The sequence below is a fragment of the Pinus tabuliformis genome, chromosome 5_2, assembly GCF_031772625.1.
Source record: "Pinus tabuliformis cultivar Carrire ecotype Pingquan chromosome 5_2, CPIR1, whole genome shotgun sequence".
In the NCBI taxonomy this organism is placed as follows: domain Eukaryota; kingdom Viridiplantae; phylum Streptophyta; class Pinopsida; order Pinales; family Pinaceae; genus Pinus; species Pinus tabuliformis.
The window spans coordinates 62,811,068-62,828,858 of NC_142306.1; the positions used below are offsets into that span (position 1 = coordinate 62,811,068).

Below are 17,791 nucleotides of genomic sequence, written 5' to 3' on the forward strand. Positions count from 1 at the left end.
ACCTCAATTTTTTACCCAGATGCTTGCATACCTCATAGACTTTCCTGCCTCAAATTTTTAAATTTAAACCAATGTAAAAATAGTTTTACAACGGTCTTTCGGGGGTAGTTGGTAAATGGTTTTGTAGGGGATCCAAAATGAACAAGATGATGATAGCTGTAAAAAATTGTAAATGTGTAAAAACTTTTTGGAGGGGAGTAGGTTAAAAGTCGAAAAGGCAACCCCCCGAAAAATTTTCGATGCATTTAGATTAGGGTGGTTTAATGATTAAATGCCAGGTGGGGACACAAATTTAATTTAACTTTTTGACTGGGCTGACGTATATAATATGATAATAAATGTGGTTCCTATAGTTTAGAGATTGGGTTTCTTATTTTTAAACTAAGTTTTAATATTTTAAATAAATAATTTTATAAAAAATATAATTATATATATTTTAAAAAAATGAATTTCATTTAAAACAAGTGCTGCATGCAGCTGGTAGTCCCTGCCGTAAGGGAATGGTCTCCCTCAAGCACAAATGAAGCCCTTTTCTGATTTGTGCACCATTTCTCGTGCTTTCAGCAAAGAAGCTAGCTGACATCAATTCATGAGTGCTGCGCAATACGCCTTTAAGGTCCTTTAAATCCAGAGAGAAAACAGAGCTTTTCCTTTAAGGTGTTGTTGCAATTGTGTGACAATTGTTGCCGTTGCAAAATAGACGGGATCCGCAAGCACTAACTGGAACGAATTGTCCAAAACTAGTCGTTATTCGTTGATGTTCACTGACCACACCTGATTAATTGTCCAAAACTAGATGTTATTCGTTGATGCTCACTAACGACAGGTGATTAAGGGTGATTTCGCCATTACTCTTGTGCTGGTATTAGAAATCACAGCATGCTTGTCGGGTTATGTTCGGGTTTCACTTGTGCTCCTTGGGATGTTGATAATAGATAGCAGGGTCCTCGTAGGAAAACAGGCTAACTGTTCCATTCCATTACTCGTCGATGCCATTCCCCATTTCATTTCTTCTGTTACCAGACAAGGGCATATGGCCGGTTGGCCTGAGCAGATTCCAACTCTGTTTCAAAACTGATGGAAGGCACAAGAAATTTTGGGATCTTGGATGGTGATGGGGACAATTCGACTGTTCACAACTGGGAGGGAAGGATTCTTGTAATGGGAGATCTGGCCTGGCCAAGACACACGGAAGAGCCCGTCCATGTAGCAAAGACTCTGATGTGGTGGACGATCAACAGAGGAACTTCAAAACTTGTGAATGGAACAATGAGAGCTTTCAGACAAGCACGGTGATGTCTGAGGGCAAGAGGAAGAATATGTATTATAGGTTGCTTCCTGTGACCTCCACCGGAAACCCAAGTGGCGCAGATATAATTGTTAGATGGAAGAACCGTGAGTATCAACAACAGCAAGAACACAAGTCTGTTTTTGGGCAGATGAGATGCCATTCGGAGTGGGAGTTGAAGGGCATCCTGCCCGCACATGTGTTCGCCAAGATAAGAGTCAAAATCGTAATGCCTCCTACAATGCCAAGGCAAATGATAGTGCCATACGAACTTGCAGATGTGTTTGCCAAGATAAGAGTCAAAATCGTAATGCCTCCTACAATGCCAAGGCAAATGATAGTGCCATACGAACTTGATAAGCTCAAGTATAGAATTCCCATAGAATTCCCATTACTAATTGCATCAATAAGAGATAAGTCCACCAATGGATGCTCTGTGCCACAATTCATATTATTCTCTTGAAGCAGCAAATCATTGAACTGTACCAGTGTTATTTTATATAAGCAGACATGTGCTTCAGTCTTATCATTGTGATTTGGATGAAGAAAGGCCACTTCGCCTGAACCCCATGTCAAACCGGGTTTTATTTCTAATAGAGTGATTTGGTCCCCTGACATTTCATTAAAGACATGTTTAAATGATACCTAAGGGAAGGATGCTCCAAGACAATCATTGCCCACCTCAGAAGCATGCCTATATAGTATATGCATACCCAACCATATCTAATATCCACGCATGGTTGAAGGAATCGTGTGATTGAAAGTTCAATTCACTACACATATTTCTCAGGGGGTTAATGAAATGATCCAGCTATTCCAAACTCTTCTCTTCAATAAATTGAAAGAAGCAAATAGCTTGCCACAAGTGAAATTTAGAAGCAGGCCTGGTGCTGGATATTGTCCTATGGAGTGAGGAATACATGCCATTACAGTGCAGAAAGTGGATTGAATTATGGGAAAAATGGATTTTCATAGGATTCTATTCCAAACTTACTGAAAAGGTTTGCTTGTGTATTCACACTTGCAGACTCATCAGACTTCTACATAATCAGATAAGAGTCAAAATCGTAGCATTATGCACTCCTCAAGCTCTGGATCATCACTATTTATCCGAACCTGCCAGTTTTTACAAAAGATAAATCATCAACTTTAGCGCACCTGAACATTTTGCCAAGTACGCAAAACAATGACCAGTATCTCAAAATCAATTATATAAAATGTGATTACAGACATCGTGTAAATCCAGATCTTCAAAAGATATATGGGGAAAGATTGGAGCATTCTGAGGCCTGCTCATTCTTAAGGACCTTTCTTGTTCCGTGGCTTCAAGTAACTCTTGGCTGTCAGGAAAAGAGCAATTAACAATATATTATGATACCCCGATCTCCATTACAATCCAGGTGAAAAGAAAACTTGACAGTATTTTGAAATTTTCTAGATCAGGCTTAAAGTGTAACTATTTACAATTTACAACAAACCTGGCTGGGTCCTTCAAGCTGAGGAGCTGCCAGCACATAGGGCACTGCTTGCTTCTTTGAGCCCTGTAAGAAAGAAGCTTAACTTCAACAGATATATAATTATAGGTAATCTCAAGAAATAAGCCAGAAAATAAATCAGTGTTCTCAACCCCGAGATCAGGTGAGGCAAACTTAAGAAACATGTGGAAGGAGAAGAACCCACCCTGAACCAACACCCCCATGATGATAGAACCCAAAATTCCAGGTCTCTGGGTACATAGGTCCATTGAAACAGGGAATGTGAAATATTGTGTAGGGAAGCATCATACAAACTGAATTCATAACAATCATTCTCCACTGACCATAATGTAGATCCTAGACTACACCAGGCAATGACCTATATTCAACACCATAATTTAACCTTTGACCATGGTATGGATAAGGGCATGAGAGAGCCCAGGTGGTGGACTAATTTGAGGCAGACTTGCCATAGAACCACTAGATTTTTCTTTTGAATTGGTGAGAGACAGGGTCCAAATCAACGTTACCAGACTCGACTGGGATAATAACTTAGAAATGCCAAAGAGCAAGATTTAACTCTGATTCCAGAAAAGCTCGGGTGTTTGAATTGAGAAAATTAGAAAATTAACCAAAAAAAGTAAAAAAGAACAACTAAATTTCAAAAAAGAGAGAGAAGCGGGGGATATTTTCCATTAATATGAAATTCTACAATCTCTATATGATGCGATTTTTCATGTATTCGTTTCAAAATAGATGATTGCATACTACAAAACACCATGGATTCTGGGCAATTGACAGGTCCATTGATTGACTTCTGTGAAATAGGTACAGAAAAACAAGCAAAATGAGTGTAAGGATTTTCTGTCTTTTATAGACAGATGACAGTTTCACGAGTGTGTGACTTGCCAGTCTGAGTTATCCTCGCAAGTCAATATCACAAGAGTATGACTCAAGGATGGGTCAATACACTTGAGGAGCTAACTGAACTTGCTTTCCTCAAAGAGCAGAATAAAACTCAGGAGTTGACTCTCACTCGGCAGAGTTTGGTAACACCGATTCAAATGTATGTCCCCCACCTTGTTAGGTGCCCACGATCGGGCTTGGCTTGAAGGATAGACATTGCACTAAACCAAAACCGTTTTCTTGTGTATCTACTGAAGTACTGATTTAAGCACGTGGAGGTAGCAAGGATGACAAAGATAATTTTCTCTCAAGCAAATCATGTCACCAAAACTGTTTGAGTTTGTATGATTCATTCATACAGTATTGATAGAGTTTGTGATTAAATTGGAGACTAAAATACATCTTCAACTAACAATTGCTTCCCTCTGATGTCTGAAAATAACGTATAGACAATACATTAAACCCCCTATGTCTCATCCATCAATTGAAACTGCAAACGCAAGTGAAACCAAAATTGGGTTCAGAAAGAAGCTCACCATTCCAGAATGCATTGTAAATGGTACTCGTGTTTACAGCTTGTAACCTGGAGGAACAAGATCCGTTTTACTCAGGAAAAATCATTTGAACGAATGAAAATTGACAACCATTAATTATTTTTATATATCAAATCAAATCAACGCCTATGCGTCATAGGTCCTGACTTAAAACAACAATAAGATATCATGGAAATTTGCAAGTCTGAACAACCCTCGAATAAGTTATTAAACTATTAAACTCTAAATTGCTGGGACTACTGAAAACAGGTCGAAAGTAGCACCTGGAGGAAACAAGCACTTTGTATAAGCATGAGAGGCCCTTGAGAAGATTAGAAAACTCGTCCAAGAACCAGTCAGGAAATTTACCTGCAGAAAAATATTCACCACACTGGTGGAATCAATTAGTTTGTTCTAGGCATGCAACTAAAAAAACATTTGCTAGAGTTAATTTTGTAAACAAAAATCCCCGCTTACTTATGTCGGACCTCCGTCGCAGTGTTGGTCTACATGTACTAAAGGGTGTCAGTGTACTGCAGTCACCCTCAACACAACCACCAAAGACTTTAACTGAAAAGAAGGTAGTGTGTCCGCTCATGGAGAGGCAAAGACCATATCTGGAATTAATAACAGAACTTGATGCTACCGGGTTATCGAATTCCGAACGTAGGTCCCCCGGGGCGGTTCAATTAGTCTCATCCCAGACCGTCGACAAGGTATGGAGCTTTTCTTCTTAGCGATTGCCCTTCCCGACGAACAAGGCAATCCCGACGAACAAAAGCAGTAGCTTCTAATCCTCCTCGGCTACGCGGAACATCCTAGGCTGCCATGGATGGAACCTCGGCTACCACATGATGGACAGGAACAATTGGATCAGTCCCAGTATCAATGGCTTGCAAGGGAAGAATACATAATACCAGACATTCAGCTCCAAATATTTCCCGTTCCCTGTTTTTCCCTTCAAACTGTTTCTGTGACCTATAGACAAGCACAAGGCATTTTATTAGTGCTGTAGCATTTCACAATTGAGAGTGATTTTTTTCGTATCTAGATATGATCCAAAGGTACATGCACTGTGGCTCTAACTTAATTACGGTACTCTCTTAAACAAACAGGCACTTCTAAACAGCAGTGGTTTTACTGCAAAATCCACATAATTGATGCCATTTTTGTGCATCATGGCAGATGTTGGACAGTTTGCCTTCCACACAGACACCCCAATAAGTAGCGTAAAACATAAGCCTAGCAAAGAGTATTATAAGATTTTTCCGAGGCAAACAAAAACAGTATCAAATTAGAAAGATGCAACAAACATGACCAAACAAAGTATGGATAACGAAAAGATGTCAAGGCCTAGTTCTTTGGAAACAAACCTGAAGAATAAAAAATAAAAAGTACTAATCAACATAGCTTGCTTACCTTCGTAGGATGGATATCATCAAAAACATGAGCTTGCCCAGGATTGAATATTGTCAACTGGCGACTAGCTGATGTTACACATTTTGGGCTGAAAAAATGAAACAAGCAGTCAAGATGCAGCCACAATTAAATATATTGCCATGATCTAAGCTAAATCTTGTCAAGCTTAACTTCTGTAGAGAAAATCTCCAATGTTTACCATCCCCCTATATGCACATTAAGTTGTCTAAATTACCAGTATGCACTTACCTAGCTGGAATGCTTGATTCTTGAACACCATTCCCAGGCAAGAATTTTGAACTACCGGCAGAAAGACTTTGCCCACTTGTGTTTCTGATAGCTGGTGCACTTGGACCATTGTTCATGAGGTTTGCCAAACTGGAACCTTTAAGACCTGTTCGAGAACCTTCATCTGCTGGGGTCTGAGAAACGAGAGCAGGCACTATCGTATTTTCCCTGGACAAATTTGCAGAGGTCTTGTTCTGATAGCTTCCAAGATGAGTGAGACGTGCAGGACTATATACAGCTGATCCTGAATTCATAAAGGCAGGGCGTTCCCATTTCTTTGAAGCCATAAAATCAGCATTCGCACCCATTGATGGCCTCGTTGATGTTTGGCATGTGGCTGTTGGCCTTGGTGGCTGCATGCCCAGAAGAACATCATCATCATGGTGCCTTCCTCTTCTGTCGTCTTTGGACTCAAACCTTGACATCTAGTAGGGATTTTCAAATAACGAACAATAAGGGAAACAGAAAGCAATCTAGAAGCAATTGCACAAGTCACAGAAAATAGAAAAAGGTGGATGGTGGTGGTATTTTCTTCTTTTTTTTCATCATATTATTCAAGTGCCAGAGCTGAGAGTTAACTATTCTAACAAAACAGTGCAAGACTTACACTTGGGCCTTGTTCCTTTAAAACGGGGCGAATGACATAAAGAATGGAACCCTGTTAGTTAACCAATGCCGCATTTATAAAATAACCATGTTGCAGTATATTTATTCATAACAATACCAGTGTTGTGATTTAGTGGTTGAGATTTAGTGGGCTGTTGGTCCATGTAAACAGCCCAGGTCCAAACATCAGCAGGTGTAGAGCCTTTGTGTTTAAATGTTAGGGGAGTTGTTTGACCTTTATTAGTTGGTTTCTCTCCATCATCAAAGAGGGCGAATACATGTTCGACCAGCCAAATTGGCCTAAGTAACAGTTAATAGGATATGAAATTCCATGATAAATATATACCACTGTAATAATAACAATTGTGAACAGATTATAAAAGATAATAACCACAAGCCAAAGAAAGCCATGAAGCATAACAACAAAAGGGTCTTTTGTACTATAATGCGGGAGAATGCCATAGAATCAACCTGAAAATACCAAACGTAAAAGGTAATCTCAGTACTGGAGTGGTCTTTAGTACTAAACTAAAGTGAGGAGGATACCATAGAATCAACCTGGAAAACACCAAAGGCAAGGTAATCTTAGTGGTGGAGTGGCCTTTGGTACTAAAGTGAGAAAATACCATAGAATCAACCTGGAAACACCAAAGGTGATGTTAGTACTGCGCTACAGAGATGCTACGGCATCAACAAAGGGGGCTTACACCACAAAGACAGTTTCTAGATTGGCAAAGTTTCTATTACAGGTAAAATAAACAAAAGCTCTAACTCTGTTCCTAGCCATTAGTAGCGCTGAGAGATAAGGGTTTCCGCTACCTTAATTCCACGCGAACTCTCTGAAGTATCCTGCAAGGACTCTCTAAGGCTCGAAGTGGAAGTTTCCCTCTTCTTCCCTCCTGCTACCGATCTGTTGCTGTCCAAAGCACCCATGCCGCCATGTATGTCTTCCCACTTTCCACACGACATCCTCTCTGTGAAACACACCATCATTTTACATTCTTTAATCAGATCAAAAAAAGAAACCAAAAGAAAACCTCTCGCTAAGATGAGAGGTAAAGAATAACCTGATTCTGGATCTGAAGAACAAGGAGCAGCTGCTGCTACTGCTAAACCGAGATGCCCTGAGAGAAGCCTGCTGCCCGCTGAGGAGGATCCATGGTCGATTCCGTCTACGACGCATGTGCTCCTAGAGGCCTCCTCATGTCTAGTTGTAGCAGTAGCACCCCATGATTTGCTGCTGAGGAAGCTCATGCCAAGAAAGTCATGGAACACGGGCTTCCCTTCACCCACCATGATGACATTACACGGAACATCCTAGGCTGCCATGGATGCAACCTCGGCTACCACATGATGGACAGGAACAATCGGATCAGTCCCAGTGTCAACGGCTTGCAAGGGAAGAATACATAATACCAGACATTCAGCTCCAAATATTCCTGGATCGATGCTGAACTACTCTCCCAAGCTGCTAGTAGCTGCATTCTACGGAGAATTGATAGCCCGAGCTAGAGACATCTGGCATGGACTGCATGCAAGGCGACATCTCGCATGGACGGCATACAAGGCGCTCATGCAGGGCACCGGAGAAGAACATGCACACCGTGAACATAAAACACATAAAACGTACGCATAAAACTTACCGTAAAATATTTTGTTCCCGCTGAAATAACATCAGGGCACCTGAAGCCTGCAATAAGACTTCCAATTCACAATTTTGGTTATAAATTTCTTACACCTATATTTGCAGATAAATTTTGGTTAAATTTTGATAGTGCACAAATTTTTTTGGTCAAAGAACCGGTTAATGTATGATCAACGATCCATCGCTATTAGTCCCAGGCAGGACTACTAAAAACTATTAAAAATAACTCAGAAACATTTATAAAAACCACATATACTTCATGCTTTAGCAATGGAAAAGGTTAGATGAAATGATATTTAAAAGAATGTATTTGTCAAGATAAAGATAAAATTGAAGAAGGATGACAAATAAATTTTTAAAATTTTGTAACTTCCAAAAGTGTCAAAATAAATTACAACAGGCTCCACACGCTCGAACTCATTGAACAACCTACATTCCTTCTCCCATTGTCATTTCATCTGCGCAGACAGATGCTTCTTAATTGACACATTTATTATCATTCAAGCTCACTATAAATAGGTTTACATGTCCCTCGACTCATTAGTCAAGTAGGAGGATGGGAATCCACCCTCGTTTCAACTTGAATGTCACTCCATCCAAAGACTAACAATAACATGTTTAAATTTAAAAAAAAAAAACATAAATGATAATATAACCAGTTATATATATACATATATATTCCAATTAAAAAATATTATATATAGTCAATAATAATAATAATAAGGAGGAAATGGAGCCATTATAAATCAATACATTGATTTAAAGTAGTTGTATGATTTATAGGTTGTAACAAGAACGGGGTTAACAAAGAAGATACAAGAGGAAGTATTAACAAGAGATTAGCCATCAAGAAAGAGATATTTGAGGTCTTACAATCTTTTATGTGTGAAGAGGTACATTGATTTAAAGTAGTTGTATGATTTATAGGTTGTAACAAGAACGGGGTTAACAAAGAAGATACAAGAGGAAGTATTAACAAGAGATTAGCCATCAAGAAAGAGATATTTGAGGTCTTACAATCTTTTATGTGTGAAGAGGGTGGTAGGTGTAGAAGAATGTTTATTGAGATTAATTTAATTATTTAATTTAAAAATAAGACAATGTGATTAAGATTGATGAAAGTTTTAGTAAGATTAATTTAATTATCTAATTTTAAAGATAAGACAATGTGATTAGATGGATGAGATATTTGAGGTCTTACAATCCTTTATGTGTGAAGAGGTTGGTAAGTGTAAGAGAATGTTTAGCAAGATTAATTTAATTATCTAAATTTAAAAATGTGACAATGTCATTAAGATTGAGAAAATGTTTAGTAAAATTAATTTAATTATCTAATTTTGAAGATAAGACAATGTGATTGAGATGGATGACGATGTGATTAAGATTGAGCACCTATAAAATGGTTGAAGTACTATAACAATACATTATTGAAGATTGGATAAAGATAGTTTTTAGATGTTTTTATTAATTTTGAGTTAATGTTTTCCTTGATATAAAGAGAGAGGAATTTGAGGAATTTTAAGAAAACATATTTAAGGTTTCAAAAATATATTGAAATAAATTTTTTAATTAATTTAAATATTATAAATTATAAATATAAACATATAAAGAGCGCAAAGTAAAGTAATTCTATTTTAGGTCAAGACTGGGAAGGGTACTGAAGAGCAAAAAAATGTTTATTGAACTGCATAGCGAAGGCTATCAGGGGTTTAATAGGAGAGGAGTGATGGCGGCTAGGGTTTGAAGAAGACTTGGTCAAGCTGCAGCCATAGTACCAACTCTGGAGGAGGATAGTGCCAGAGCAGCAGAGCTTCGCAAAAGAGGGCAGGTTCTGACCCTACAGATGAAAAACGCGGGGTCCAATGGAACCCCATCTTATAAACTGGTAATGATGCACAAGGATACAACTGCACTGGATGGGGTGCAAATCTCAAGCTCTGAGAAGTTAGGAAAGAAGAATCCGACCAACAAGGGAAAGCTAAGTAGTGAGGGCAAAGATACCCAGAAACAAAAAGAAATCATTGGCAGCAATATTACTGCTAACAGAGACAGGAAAAACCCTTCCCCAGAACAAGTTTCACAAGAAAACGAGCTTGAGGATGAACGATCAAGAGATAAGGAGGATCTAAACCAAGCCAAGGCAGGACAGGAAGGAACAACGACGAGAGTCAAAAAGAAAGAAACCCAGGGACCGTGCAAGCCCAAAGCAACTGAAACCCTATGGGTAATAATCTCTGACCTAGAGCTACAGGCGTACCGAGACCACATGGCAGAACATGCAGTGATCTGCAAGTTTATGGGTTTATGGCCAATAGAACGAGCCCTGTGTTTGTGGATCAAGTAGCAATGGAAACCCAGAGGGGTTGTAAGACTCCACCTAGGAGCCAAAGGATTCTTCACGGTGGTTTTCACCAATCTAGATGACAAGGATCAAATTTTTTATGGAGGCCTGTGTTTCTTTGCCTCAGCAGGTCTTTACATGAGACCATGGAAACCCAACTTCACACCAGAATAGGAAACCTTCAAACAGGTACCGGTATGGATTCGATTGTTTTCTCTACCGATTGACTACTAGGGACATGCAACACTTGAACAGATATGCAATAAGTTAGGCACCTTCATCAAAGCCTCAGAGGCAACATTATAGAAAAGATACACCTCCTGTGCCAGGATATATGTCGAGATGGATGTTTCGGGAGCTCTACATGAGGGCCTATGGTTGGAATACAGAGATGAAGTGTATTTTCAAGCTATATACTATGAGCAGATCCCATTTCGCTGTAAGAAATGTCATGAACATGGACATTTGATCAAAGAATGCCCAATGAATAGAACGATGGAGAAACCTAAGGAAAACAGAACAGATAAGAATAAGGAGGCTTTTGTTTGACCTCATGCTAGACAACGAGAAAACAAAAGACAACAAAATAAAGAAAGTAGCTCCTTCAGAAGCACAAGCAATGCTTTTGAGGTGTTGGAATCACAGACAGATTCAGAGGACACCAATCTAGAGCGCGAGACATTGTGAGAAAGCCAAACCACAACCACACCAGGAACACAAGAACCCATTTCTAATCCATCAAACAACATCCCAATTGCTCAGGGACCAACAGAAGGATTAGAAGAAGACTCAGAAATGATGACTAGCGAAATAGGGCTAGAGGATATGGAACTAAGCGACATTCTTGAACAAGAAGGTATGGATCTACCAAACATGGTAGAGAATTGGAAAAAGAAAGGCATGGAACACATATCGGAAGAGGAGGTGAACATAATCAACAACTTATTCATAGCAAGACAACAAGCAGAACTGGATATGCAGAGAAGGAGCTTGGGAACAACAAAAGGTCTAGGGGTGAGAGCTCAGGGACTGCATCAAACCACCACCAACTCAAAGCACCGGAAAAAATGAGGACGAAGGACAAACAATGAAGAACTTGGTCAAATGCTCCTAAACTCAGGTAAGATGAAAGCCCTTAAGGCGTTCATGCTCACCTCCTAAAAAATTGTTGATTATGAAAGTAATTTCTTGGAATGCTAGAGGGCTAAATAGCCTAAAGAAGCAGCGGTTATTAAAGAAAAAAGTAAAAAAGGAACAACCAGATATAATTTTTTTGTAAGAAACTAAATGCTCTAGCAAAACAATGGAAAACATCAGTAAAAAACTGGGCAAACGAATGGAAAACCTAGCAACAACAAGTAGTGAATGGGAAGGGGGCCTGACCATTCTTTGGAATCCTCAGGTTCTCCAACTTATATCTTCTAAAGCTGCCAGATCTCATATATCAATAGAAGTCCAAATGGTGGGGAATCCAGCCACCTATCTCTGCAAAAATCTCTATGGCCCTAAGAAACTAGAGGAAAAATTTCTATGGCTTAGAGCTCTATCCAACTTGCAGCAGAGATATCCCCAAGCAAAAGCAATTTTCGGAGGAGATTTTAATATGATCACTTCACTTACGGAAAAAAAAAGGAGGCATCAGAATGCTCAACAGGGATACTGAAGCTTTCAAAGACTTTATCAAATCAGCCAAGTTGGTAGACATCTTCCCCAAGAGTGGAGCTTTCACATGGAACAATAAAAGAGGGGGTGATAGGCAAATCGCCTCTAGACTAGACAGGTTCTTAGTGACAGAAACCATCCTTCTGGAAGGGATTACTGTGGATTTGGACATACTACCAAGTGGAGGTTCGGACCACTGGCCCATAATAATGAATGCGGCCATCCTAGGCACACCAAGGAATAAGCCCTTCAGATTTGAAAAGTTTTGGCTTAGTCATCTAGAGTTCACATCGAAAATAAAACAATGGTGGAGTGAACCAATAGGTATATGGGGTACTAAAATGTACATTTTCCAAGCTAAACTTAAACATATCAAAACTAGGTTAAAATCTTGGAATCAAGAAGTCTTCGGTAACATATTTAAAGAAAAAAAGAAGTTGGAGGAGCAATTGGAACAAATTCACAAGGAATGGATCCAGGGAAACATCAATAAAGAAACAATGAATATAGAACAAAAACTCATGCAGGACTGGCAGCTCAGACGCCAACAGGAGGAAACTCTATGGAAGCAAAAATCTAGAATTCAATGGCTTAAGGAAGGTGAAAAGAACACTAAATTTTTTCACAGATTTGTCATTGATCCCAGAAGTGCTAATAAAATATTAAGAATAAATGATGATCAGGGAGGCTCGGTGCAAACTCATCATGAAATCTCAGGCCTTCTCATAAATAATTTTAGCCAGATTACGCTGGAACCCAACATTTATAGAGAGGAAGCTATTAGGGACCTATTGACTTCTATTCCCAAGCTCATCACAGAGGATCAAAACAAGACTTTAAATCGAGCAATCACCTTGGAAGAAGTGGAAGAAGCAGTGAAAGATATGCCAAATGGTGAGGCGCCAGGACCGGATGGTTTCACCATTTACTTTTACAAAGTCTGTTGGGAAATAATCAAAACAGAGGTTTGGGAAGTGGTGGAGGATTCCCGACACTCCTCTTCCATCCTAAAATCCCTCAAATCTATGTTCATAACCCTTATTCCAAAGGAGGAGGGAGAAAACACTCCATCGAAGTTTCAGCCAATTGCATTGTGCAATGTTCTGTACAAGATCATATCTAAAGTCACAGCTAACACACTAAAACAAATTCTTCCAGGGATTATTTCGGAAGAACAATTTGGTTGTGTAAAAGGGAGACAGATTATGGGCAACATATTGCTAGCTCAAGAGATGATTCATACTCTCCAAACTCAGAAAAAAGCAGGCATTCTAATGCAGTTGGACCTATCAAAGGCTTATGATAAAGTCAGCTGGAACTATTTGGAGGCTATCCTAGATGCCTTTGGCTTTGCGAAGCAGTGGATAATATGGATCCTAGCCTTGATTAAGTCTACTAGATTTTCCATTCTGGTTAACGGAGCTCCCACAGCCCAGTTTACACCCTCTCAAGGTATACGACAAGGGGATCCCCTGTCCCCCTTTCTGTTTGTAATTCTAATGGAAGGTCTTAGCTGGCTTATCAGAAGAGCAAAAGAGGATGGCATTATTCAGGGACTCCAACCCCTGCCCTCAAGCCTTGCAACCACACATCAACAGTTTGTCGATGACACAATGTTGCATGGCACACCCTCTATCAAAGAAGCTCTTGGTTTCAAAAACATTCTCAATCGCTTCAGCCTTGCCTCAGGTATGGAACTTAATCTAGCTAAATCTTCCATATTCTTTTTTAATATGCACCTAGCAGTCCAGAAAAATCTATCTACTGTCCTCGGTTTCAAGAGGTGTAACCTCCCTTCAAGATACCTAGGCATTCCGCTGACAGACAAACCCTGGCAAAAAATTCATTGGGAAAAAATGATCACCAATCTAGAGAAACGGTGTCAGCATTGGACTCATAGAACCCTCAACTTTGCAGGCTGCCTAGTCCTCACCAAATCCGTCCTCTAGGGTTTTCCTCAATTCATGTTTTTTATTCTCCCAGCTCTTAAAGGTGTGTTTCAGAAAATCTGACTCATCCAGAAAGCTTTTCTTTGGTCGGGTAACTCAGTTAAACAGAAGTGGTCTTTAATGGCATGGGACAAAATCTGCAAACCCAAACACCTAGGTGGGTTAAATCTTCAGGACCTTTACACCATCAAACGAGCATGTGGAGCAAAGTTATGGTGGAGATGGGTCAAAGAACCGAACATACCCTGGGCCAAACATTGGAAAGCAAAGTATGCTATTCACTATAGCCCACAGAATCTGATCAGGATGCAAGAACCCCCAGACGGATCTCCAATCTGGAACCTTGCAAGAACTAATCGAGGCATAATTCAGGAACAAAGTTTTTGGGAAGTCCGAGATGGATAGACTGCCCTATTCTAGGAGGATTCTTGGCAGCAATTACCTAAGCTCGAAAGCCCTGATTTCCTCACAATTCAGAGAAGATATCAGGAGCTTGGAAGGTTAACCGTGAATCAATACTGGAAACCTAACGATACTAATCAAGCATGGAAATAGTGGATCTTCAACGACACAGAGCAGTCAGAAGCAACAGTGTAAGAGCACTGCAAACAAGCTGGCAAGAAGGAAAATAAGGAATGATCATGATGCAGATCAACTACGTTAGGGCAAGCTCGAGGGGGGTAATTTCCCCCTCAAAGAAGCAAGAGTCTATATCGAAGAAAATGACCAAAGGGAAAAAGTTAAATGGTATAGTAAAGTTTGGGATGCTGAACTTTGGTCAAAGATTAAAACTTTCCTTTGGCTCTTGATGCACCGAAGAAATCTTATCCGGGAGAACCTTCGAAAAAAAGGGTTCATAGGCCCCTCATGCTGCCCCCTGTGTGAAAATGAGGAGGAATCCATGAATCACCTCCTCAATACTTGTAAATGGATAGAAAGCCTATGGAACTGGATGGAAACCATATTTAAGAGAACAGACAGGGATAGAGACTCAATACAGGAAAGCATAGTGAATTGGCGAAGTAATATTTCCAAAACCCAAACAGTCAATACATTATGGAAATTAATCCCTGTTTTTATAGTGTGGACAGTATGGAAAGAACGAAACAGAAGAGTGTTTCAAAATGAAGCTAAAACCATAGAGTTTATTCAAGCCACCATTTTGCAAAACATGAGGGAAACAGCTCTTACCAGATGGAAAGCAGAACAGAACAAGGATTTCTTAGTGATTGACTTACAAATTCTGCGGGTATTTGGAATTGAGACAGGATCCATCTTTGTCTCTTCTGAACCACATCAACGGCAAGGCCCCTCCATGAATGACTGGTCACCACTACCAATAGGCTTTCACAAATTAAACTTTGACAGGGCTTCTCGTGCAAATCCTGGTTCGGCAGGTATACGAGGTGTCCTCCGAGATCACAAAGGGGAAATTCAACATATTTTCATTCAATCTTTGGGTGAAGGCACCAACAATGAGATGGAATTCACGGCTTTAGAGAAAGGGTTACGAATTATAATTCGCCTGGGAACAGGAGTTACAGTGGTGGAAGGGGATTCTCTTTTGGCTATCAATGCCGCAAGGAGAATGCAGATGGGGTCAAAACCGAGTAAGGTAACGAAGCATTGGAGGTTGGCCAAGGTCACAGAGCTCATAGCAGAGCACCTCTCAAGCCTTGACGAAATCATCCTACAAGCAGTAAGAAGAACGGATAACGTGGTGGCTGATTATCTGGCCAACTACGAGATCGATCACCACTTCACCTACCTCGACACCTGTTGGCATGATGTCACATGCATAGAACTTCGGGGTAAGTGTTTACATCTTTCGAGACAAGACATTCGTTACAGGGAGGAGGGGTGCAGTAGTACGACGGATCACACCTGAATAGCGAATGAAGATAGCAAACGAAGGAACAACGGGCGACAGGCCCATGAAGTACAAGAGGAAGAGTGGGAAATCATCCACAAGGATAGATCTCATTGAACGAGGAGAACAATAAAAAAAAATATGATCGCTGTCGTCAGCAAAACGTAGGGGAGGACACATGGCTTTCAACCAATAGCCTCAAGCATGGCAGAGTTAAGGCTCTGGATACGCATCATGAGCAGGAGTTGGGAAGCAGTTATTATTACAGGAAAAACATATCTCCGATGGCGAAGTGGGCAATCTCAAGCTAGACCTTCCCACCCTCAGCTATATCTAAGGCTTCCAACCAGAAGATCAGAACACTGCTCTCTCCCGGCTCGCTTCTTAACAATCGTAGTGCTGCTAGGATTTTCAGTGTTTCCTCGACCTGCAATAACATTATGGTGTGTGAGGGTAGTCGGAATGTTTTCGCTAACCGGGACCTACAGAAATCCCGGGAGGCTTATGAGACCCGAACCATGCAGAGAGAAAAATGCAAAATCGCAGAGCTCGAAGCTGCGGTAACAAAGGAGGAAGATCGTTTGGATGCGTGAGCACTGGAGACAGAAGTGGATTGGCTATCTGATCCCGGCACAACGACCACAAGAGCAACTCAATTTGTTCGAACCCAAGGAGAAATGTGGAGAATGAAGACCATGCTGGCCAAAGCGCTCAGCATGCAGGCTGAAGATATCAAAAAAGCTCACCAGGCCATCTCTCTCGTTTCTACAGAGAATTTGGCTAAGCTTGATGCCATGGAGTTCAATTTTAGTGCCCTGACTCAAGAAGTCAGAATCCTTTCGCAAAAACTGAGTGTCCTCATCAGTCTCCTCAGGCACTCCATTCGTCAGGGATCCACGGCTGCGATGGAATTCCTGGAGGAGGTAACCGACACCAGCCAGGTGAAGCGCCCCACTCCTCAAAGGATTCCGTAGCCTGAGAAAATGACTAAAACAGCTGGCCCAAGTGCTCCCAGCACAGACTATGTGATTTTAAAGCTGTAATGGCTTCTCTATTCCTGGTTTCTCTTTTGGTTTTGTATCTATCTGTCGTAGTTGCAGAGGTCCTCCTGGCCCTCTTTCTTTTTGGAACTACTGTCCAGTAGCCCAGGGTAATGGTCTGTTTCTCTGTTTTAAACCCCTCTTTAGGCAGCCCTGCGTGGTTAGCCTCGGGTTCAGTAGATGAAGTTTCAGCTGCTTATAGTCTTTTTGAGCATGCATTGATGTTTTGGCTTTGTCTGTGCGTGCAGACCTTTTTGTATCCTATGTATTTTATGAATTAATATATAACTGTTGATTTACAAAAAAAAATAATTCATTTTTAAATTATCTCTTAAAAAATATTGACATTTTCACTCATTAAATGTTGTATGTTTCATTAATTGCATAGTGTTCGCGCCCAATCAACTATAAAAACTGTGATAACAACAATTTTACGATGATAATGATGCTACATGCCCTCATGCATAGAATGTGCAACTAATAGGTTAGTGACCACATTAAATTCAATTAATGTTTATAACTGAAGGGGATTTCATATTTAAATAAGATAAATTAAAAAATTGATAAATAATGTTAATAGATTTTTCATTTTGTAATATTGATTTTTACGATGATAATGTTGCTACAGGCCCTCATACATAAAATGTGGTAACTAATAGGTTAGTGACCACGTCAAATTCTATTAATGTTTATAGTTGAAGTGGCAACTAATAGGTTAGTGACCGCATCAAATTCAATTAACGTTTATAGTTGAAGGAGGATTTCATAT

General features: G+C 40.1%; 2 protein-coding genes across 4 annotated transcripts; both read right to left on the minus strand.

Moving 5' to 3' along the window:
* Positions 1-2,249: 2,249 nt before the first annotated feature.
* On the minus strand, positions 2,250-4,783 carry LOC149157554 (E3 ubiquitin-protein ligase RHF2A-like). 2 transcript variants are annotated; one of them, XM_089435850.1, is made up of 6 exons: positions 4,680-4,783; positions 4,487-4,571; positions 4,206-4,252; positions 2,767-2,829; positions 2,520-2,628; positions 2,250-2,404 (listed from the first exon to the last, which is right to left on the minus strand). In XM_089435850.1, the coding sequence occupies exons 2-6, from the start codon at positions 4,514-4,516 to the stop codon at positions 2,348-2,350; spliced, it is 306 nt and encodes a 101-aa protein (XP_089291976.1). In that variant the 5' UTR covers positions 4,517-4,571; positions 4,680-4,783; the 3' UTR covers positions 2,250-2,347. The 2 variants fall into 2 exon arrangements, with proteins under 2 accessions (XP_089291976.1, XP_089291975.1); XM_089435849.1 differs by lacking the exons at positions 4,206-4,252; positions 4,487-4,571; positions 4,680-4,783 and adding an exon at positions 2,969-3,255.
* Positions 4,784-4,818: 35 nt separating this feature from the next.
* LOC149157555 (uncharacterized) lies at positions 4,819-8,102 on the minus strand. Of its 2 annotated transcripts, none has more exons than XM_089435848.1 (5): positions 7,583-8,102; positions 7,335-7,489; positions 5,871-6,262; positions 5,622-5,709; positions 4,819-5,180 (listed from the first exon to the last, which is right to left on the minus strand). In XM_089435848.1, the coding sequence occupies exons 1-5, from the start codon at positions 7,809-7,811 to the stop codon at positions 5,163-5,165; spliced, it is 882 nt and encodes a 293-aa protein (XP_089291974.1). In that variant the 5' UTR covers positions 7,812-8,102; the 3' UTR covers positions 4,819-5,162. The 2 variants fall into 2 exon arrangements, with proteins under 2 accessions (XP_089291974.1, XP_089291973.1); XM_089435847.1 differs by having other exon boundaries at positions 5,871-6,334; positions 7,583-8,099.
* Positions 8,103-17,791: the final 9,689 nt, after the last annotated feature.

Coding starts and splice junctions, on each gene's coding strand:
- LOC149157554 (XM_089435849.1), bottom strand. CDS start 3,096: ATGATTGTTATGAATTCAGTTTGTATGATGCTTCCCTACACAATATTT. Junction 2,830..2,968: donor CATGGGGGTGTTGGTTCAGG/GTGGGTTCTTCT, acceptor TCTTTCTTACAG/GGCTCAAAGAAGCAAGCAGT. Junction 2,405..2,519: donor AAGATCTGGATTTACACGAT/GTCTGTAATCAC, acceptor AAAAACTGGCAG/GTTCGGATAAATAGTGATGA.
- LOC149157555 (XM_089435847.1), bottom strand. CDS start 7,811: ATGGTGGGTGAAGGGAAGCCCGTGTTCCATGACTTTCTTGGCATGAGC. Junction 7,490..7,582: donor TTCTTCAGATCCAGAATCAG/GTTATTCTTTAC, acceptor TGTGTTTCACAG/AGAGGATGTCGTGTGGAAAG. Junction 5,710..5,870: donor GAATCAAGCATTCCAGCTAG/GTAAGTGCATAC, acceptor TCATTTTTTCAG/CCCAAAATGTGTAACATCAG.